The sequence below is a fragment of the Canis lupus genome, chromosome X (genome assembly GCF_048164855.1).
Source record: "Canis lupus baileyi chromosome X, mCanLup2.hap1, whole genome shotgun sequence".
NCBI classification, from domain to species: Eukaryota; Metazoa; Chordata; class Mammalia; order Carnivora; family Canidae; genus Canis; species Canis lupus.
The window spans coordinates 83,828,457-83,835,280 of NC_132876.1; the positions used below are offsets into that span (position 1 = coordinate 83,828,457).

The window sequence follows — 6,824 nt, forward strand, 5'->3', positions numbered from 1 at the left end:
TGGCCCAGTTCCTCTTTGCCACTGATCCCAGAGCCAGGTCAGCCCATACAAAGCCGAGCCTCCTCTCTGGCAGGGTGGCAGGACTGCACGGGTGCAGCTCTCAACATGTCCACCCCAGGGCAGGCTCCTCAGTTGCTACTGCTGCTGCTCACCCTGCTGCCAGCCAAAGGTGAGTGCGTGAGGGCCCAACTGGCCTACAGGGGTGCCCAGACCCATCACACCCCTGATTGTGCCTGCCCCCCCGACCCTGTTCCAGGCTCAGTCCCCATATGGTGCTTCACCCAGTATGAGGAATCTTCTGGCAAGTGCCAGGGCTTCCTGGGGAAAGGTATCCGTGTGGAAGACTGCTGTCTCAACCCTGCCTATGCCTTCCAGGAGCCTGGCAGCAAGCTCTGTCAGGCATGCAGGTAAGGAGGATCCTGAGATGCAGGGCCACCCAGAACTGGGCTCTTTCCTTCTCTGGAGTTCCCAAGGGTGATTCCAAGGCCCTGATCATGACCATGGCTCAGGGTTTCTCAGCCCCGGCTCTACTGACATTTGGGACCAGAAAATTCTTTGCTGTGGGAGTCTGACCTATGCATTGCAAAGCTGTGTTCTGTAGCATCCCTGGCCTCCCACTAGATGCCAGTAGCAACTCTCCCAACCAAACTGCAACAACCAAAATGTCTCCAAACATTGCCAAATGCCTCCCCCACCTCTGCTGAGGCAAAATCGCCCCTGGTTGAGAACCACTGCTATACTTACATTCATTGAGCATTTCCTGCATACTGGTAGCATTGGAGGGTGGGGTACAGGTCAGGTGTATTCTGAAGGTAGCTCCAGTCCACTAATTGTGATGACAGCTCATATTGAGTGCTTACTGCATACAGACATGTGGGGGTGGGTGAATTTGGGGAATTCTGAGGGCAGCTCCAGGCACCTAATCATGATGACACTTCACCTTCATTGAGCACTTCCAACCTACTGGATGCATTGCAGAGGTGAGAGGTAGCTGGAGGATCTCTGAGGGTGACTCTAGTCTCCTAATCACAATGCCAGCTTCCATGTAATTAGCCCTTACTGTATGCCAGACATGTTTTCTAACAGCTTACTGTACATCCCAGATACACCATGGAAGCTTGGGGAGCTTGGGGATTTTTGAAGGCAGCTACCCTTCATTACCTCTAGTAATGTCAACAGTTCCCATAAATTTAGTGTTATGGTGTGTGCAGGGGGTTGAGGATAGGTCTAGGGTATTTTTCTTTCTTTAATTTTGTTTTAGAGAGAGAGCACATGAGCTGGGGGCGGGGTAGAGGGAGAGAGACTATCTTAACCTCTGCGCGGACCCCAGTGTGAGGCTCAATCTCAGGACCCTCTGAGATCATGACCAGAGCCAAAATCAAGAGTTGGACACTTAACTGACTGGGCCACCCAGCAGCCCCAGATCTGGGGTATCTCTGATGTGATCTCTAAGCTCACTGGGATGATAGCTACTATTTATTAAGAACTTTCTGTTTGCCCGCTACTGAGCACGGGGATGCCTGGAAGGTTTCTGACAGCAGTCCTCGGTCCTTAGTCCTTACATTTGCTTGCTGCGTGTCTGGCACTATCCTTGGGGGATTCGAAGTGTTCCAGCTCCCCAATCATGAAGGTCAGTGATATTAAAGTAGTTACTGTGTGCCCTCCTCTTGCCATTGAATCCCCAACATCCCTAAGGGGTAGGTACTCTGATCCATCCATTCCACGTACGTTTATCCTGCACCCACCCCCCTTTACCTGTGCTCACTCTACAGTCCAGCACACCCCATCCTTGCCAGCTCAAACTAGGACAGGACACATGTGTTCCTCTCTGCAGGTCCCCACGATGGTCACCGTGGTCTGCGTGGGCCCCCTGCTCGGTGACCTGCACTGAGGGATCCCAATTGCGGCACCGGCGCTGCATAGGCCGTGGTGGGCAGTGCCCTGAGAAGGTGGAGCCCGGGACCCTTGAGTGGCAGCTGCAAGCCTGTGAGGACCAGCCGTGCTGTCCTGGTGAGGAAGACCAGCAAGGCAGGAGAGCACTGCCTGTTACCTGGCTTTGGCAACCATCAGGGCAGAGGCCCTGAGGGGAGGACTACACCTGATATCTGTGAGGCACCAAGGAAGAGGCTGGCATGGCTGGAGGAGACTTGTGGGGGGCAAGATCAAAGGCGGCCTGATCCTTGTGGGCCACGGAGAGGATGCTGGCTTTTATTCTGTGGTGGTGGGCAGAGGAGAGTTGTGATCTGACTTGGGTTGTGACAGATCCCTCTCACTGTCCCGAGGAGGGCGGTCTGTATGTGGTAAGGGCTGAAGCAGCAGGACCAGTGTGAAGGCTACTGAAGTAGTCCAGATAAGCAATGCTGGAGGACCACGTGTGGCAGAGGATGTGGGGCACATGAGGAAGCAACGACCTGTGAATGGTGCCCCCGCTTCCATCCTGTCCCCATTTCTTCTCTCCCACAGAGATGGGTGGCTGGTCCAACTGGGGGCCCTGGACCCCTTGCTCTGTCACCTGTTCCAAAGGGACCCGGACCCGTCAGCGAATATGTAACCAACCCACCCCCAAGTGTGGCGGCCAGTGCCCAGGAAAACCACAGGAGTCTGAGACCTGTGACACCCAGCAGGTCTGCCCCGGTGAGTGAAGGCAACCACAGGGCACTGATGCGGGTACCCAGGGTGGATCTGGGGGCTATAGCACATGGTTGTGGGATAGTGGGAGGACCTCAGCACGTGTGACCACACCTGGCATCCCCCCACCCCCATCCCATCACAGTACACGGGGCCTGGGCTGTTTGGGGCCCCTGGAGCGCCTGCTCGGGTTCCTGCCACGGTGGACCCAGCGCACCTGCCGAGAGTCGAAGCCGCAAGTGTTCTGCACCTGAGCCCTCCAAGGTGCCTCCTGGGAAGCCCTGCCCAGGGTCAGAACGTGAGAAGCGGCCCTGCTCTGGTCTGCCACCCTGCCCAGGTACACAGGGATGAGGCCTCGGACATTCTATTCCTGATTCAGGAACAGATGCTCTGCCATCTCAGAGGATAGAGGTCTTAGAGCACGTGACCGCAGAACTCTTCATTCTGGAACAATCTGCCTCAAGAGTCTAGGGGCTGAGGGGGAGATCGAGGTGGCCTATCTTCTCATTCCTCTCTCTACCCCCAACAGTGGCTGGGGGCTGGGGGGCGTGGGGCCCTGTGAGCCCCTGCCCTGTGACCTGTGGCATGGGCCAGACCCTGGAAAAACGGATGTGTAATCACCCTGCGCCCCAGCATGGGGGCCCCCCCTGCGCTGGCGATGCCGTCCGAACCCACATCTGCAATACAGCTGTGCCCTGCCCTGGTCGGTACCACAAGATTCCCTGTCTCCATGCCTAAGCCTCTCACCCATCCCTGCTGCCCAGTTCCTGCTGCTAATGCTTTGCTCCTGCCTCTCATTCCCCTATTCCCAGCCCTGTTGCTTCCGCCCCACCTCTGGTCCCCCAGCCCCACATCTGATCACCTCCACTCCTTCCCCTGGGTTTTCATCCCTTCCTCTGAATCCCCTCACTGGCTCCCTTTGGTGCAAGCCCTGGTTGCCCCTGTCTGTGCAGTGAATGGAGAGTGGGGGTCCTGGGAGGAGTGGAGCACTTGTGCCCGTCGGGGCATAAACATCATGTGTAAGGCGATCCCAGGCCAGCAGACACGCTCCAGGAGCTGCAAGGGCCGCAAGTTTGATGGACAGCGGTGTGTTGGAGAACAACAAGATATCCGTCACTGTTACAACATTCAACACTGTGACTGTGAGTGTTCCCCACAGACTACACTGTGAGGATGGGGCAGCCCCTGCAGCAAGAAGGGGTTTCTGACTCTACCATGGACCCCCATGTCCCTGCCACCTCTCAGTCTCTCTCTCTCTCTCTCTCTCACACACACACACACACACACACACACACACACCACCCTGCTGAGACCTCTCATTCTGACTCATTGCAGGGAAAGGCTTATGGTCAGAGTGGAGTACCTGGGGTCTGTGCGTACCCCCATGTGGACCCATGCCCATCCGCACCCGCCAGCGCCTCTGCATGGCCCAGCTCCCCAAGTTCTCGTAAGTGAGGGGGCAAAATGTGCTCAGGAGGGGGTCACGACAGCCATATGTGAGCAGTGATGGTGGGAGAGTCAGCTCAGCTCCCCACAACCAGGGCATCCACCCCTTGGGTCTATGGTACCTGCCTTGACGAGTGTTATCTCCCACCTGCAGGAAGAGGAGAGACACTAATGAAGCAGCTGAGAAAGAGGATACTGAGGGGGAGAATCAGTGGCCACTGTGCCCTTGGGTCTCTCATTTGGTCACTCAGCCATCCTGCCGCTCACCCAGGCTTTCCTGTGACCAGGCACTTGGCCCTTTTGGTCACCCAAGCTTGGGTCTGCCCCTAAAGCCACTCAGGCCTTCGTTCTCTTACTCATTCCTTCAGCCACCCACATCTCACTCAATGTCTCACGGCCTCAGGACCTGGGAGGCTTTCCCCCAACAATTGAAAACACACAGAACCCAGGTCCCATGGGTCCCCCCAAGGGATACAGGTCAACAAGGGCCTGACAGAAGGCAGATGAGGAACAGTTGGTACAATGGAGAAGGGACTGATACCTCGCCCCAAGTCCATGTAGCCAATCGGATCTCACCTGGCAGGAAGGGGTCAGCAAAGGCATTCCCAGTGTTAAGACTGTGAGAGCAGAGTCCTGGATACTGGTGACCAGCTGCCCAAAGTTGGTTTTTCTTGGGGGCCTAGGTGTTAACAGAGGGTAAAAACATCATCCCTTCTTTATTTCCACATACCTCGAGCCACTAGATTAAGTGAGCTACACTCCACTTGTGAAACACCTGCCATCTGGAAGTGGTCTCTGGTTCTGGGGTTTCTAGTAGGTCCTGAAGAAGAGTTAAAGGTGTTGAGTAGAGGTAGGAAGCACTTGGCAGAGTTGGGATATGAATGGATTTGATGGAGGGAACAGGGGTGAGAGTGAATGAATGGAATGCATGTCTCATGGGAGGAACAAAGGTCCAGGCAAAGGTCCAGGCAAAGACCACTCTGGACATGGGACTGTGGATAAAGTGGAAAAGAGAGATCTTGGGGCAGGCACCTGGGCCCCAAAACAAGGCCTTGAATACCAGGGCAAAGCATTTGGGGACTTTTCCCCATGGGCACTGGGGAAAGATATAAGGAGTTTAGGAGGTAAGAGAAGGTAGGTCTTGTCAACGAGTAACAATTACCAGCATTTATTGAGTACTTACTGTGTACCAGACGCCACTCTGAGCACTTTACCAAAATTAATTCATTTATCCTCACTCAGCCCAGTAAGGTGGGTATTATTATTATTCCAATTATTCTCATTTTCCAGATGAGCATGGGGAAGATAAATTGCCCAATATCTCATAGGTAAAAAATAGTGTTGGGCACACAGTAGGTATTCATTATGAGTTTATTGAATGCATTCTTACCTTCCCTGAGCTTCTCCCCTCCATTCCCCCTCTAATGCCCCAGGCCAACCATTACTGTGGTCGAAGGTCAGGGTGAGAAGAACGTGACCTTCTGGGGGAAACCTTCAGCACAGTGCGAGACGCTGCAGGGGCAGAAGGTGGTGGTGGAGGAGACTCGGCCATGTCTACACGTGCCTGCCTGCAAAGACCCTCAGGATGAGAAGCCCTAACACCTGTCTCTTCTGCCCTGATCCCCTGACCTCCCAGACCTCAATAAATGAGCCTCTTCCCCAGGAGTGAAGCAGTAGCATCTTCTAGGCCAAAAGGCACAGCACGGGCAGAGTCGCTGTGGCTTGTTGTGGAAAACAGTATTTTCCATTGCGGCCACGGTTTGGCAGGAGCGAAGGCGCGAGTACCCATCCCCTCCCCGCTGCCTTAGCCCCAGCGTCTGCCCCTCTCCCCTCCTTGCGCCAAGTCCCAGGGCGTCCGGCACATCCCTCTGCAGAGCTCTGCGTTACAGGCTTTCTGGTTGGTCACTCGGCCCGGCCGGCACTTTCTGATTGGCCGGCGTGCCCGAGGTTCCCACCCGTCGGAGCCTCTGGGCTGGCGGGTTGCGCATCAATCCGGTGCTGAGCCGCACAGCAGAGGCGGCAGAGGTGTGGCTGGGGTTGGCACTCCGCCGGCGAACACCTGCACCCACCCACTCTCAGCAGCCCAGATCCAGTGCTGCAATTAACGGAGACCCAAAGTGGGGTGGCGGTTGGCCGGGGGTGGACCGAGGAAGTGCCTACGAGGTGCTCTGAGCTGGGGTGGGAGCGAAGAGAAACCAGAGTCAGCATCTGCCAGAAGGAGCCCCTGAGACAAACCCAGACACAGATTCCTTTAGTCTTTATGCACCCATTCAACACTTTTATAGCGTCTACTGTATAGAACGAAGTCTGGGCATCTGGGGTGGAGGAGGACTGGTAGAAGGAGAGGACATCTGAGCGAGGGAACAAACTCAGAATATGTGATCCTTTCGTTGAACATTTTTTTTCAACCCTTATCAACGCCTACTGTATACTAACAATAGCACTGGACATCATGGAGAATAGAGGAGTCAGAACAGCACGTGTCTCCACAGTGAAGGGAACAAACCCAGACACTAATGCTGTTAGCATTTGCTCATTCAATTTTGCACTAATTAGCGTTTGCTGAATGCTGAGCCCCTTGCAATGAGACAAATCATAAGAATCATCATAGTTACGGTATTAGCTAATACTTAGAGAGTACTTGGTGTGTGTTTGGTAGTGTTTTTAGACTGCAAAGCACAGATTCATTTAATCCACAACAAACCTATAAGGGTCAGTATTATCATTATTCCCATTTACAAAGGATTAAA

The 6,824-nt window shown here is 54.5% G+C and overlaps 1 protein-coding gene across 1 annotated transcript; it reads left to right on the top strand.

Moving 5' to 3' along the window:
- CFP (complement factor properdin) lies at positions 1-5,739 on the top strand. Its single transcript, XM_072815781.1, has 9 exons — positions 1-169; positions 257-407; positions 1,835-2,010; positions 2,464-2,634; positions 2,774-2,965; positions 3,158-3,331; positions 3,582-3,770; positions 3,964-4,075; positions 5,508-5,739. Exons 1-9 carry the CDS (start codon positions 106-108, stop codon positions 5,671-5,673), a joined length of 1,395 nt encoding a protein of 464 aa, XP_072671882.1. The 5' UTR covers positions 1-105; the 3' UTR covers positions 5,674-5,739.
- Positions 5,740-6,824: the final 1,085 nt, after the last annotated feature.

Coding starts and splice junctions, on each gene's coding strand:
- CFP (XM_072815781.1), top strand. CDS start 106: ATGTCCACCCCAGGGCAGGCTCCTCAGTTGCTACTGCTGCTGCTCACC. Junction 2,635..2,773: donor CACCCAGCAGGTCTGCCCCG/GTGAGTGAAGGC, acceptor ATCCCATCACAG/TACACGGGGCCTGGGCTGTT. Junction 3,771..3,963: donor CAACATTCAACACTGTGACT/GTGAGTGTTCCC, acceptor GACTCATTGCAG/GGAAAGGCTTATGGTCAGAG.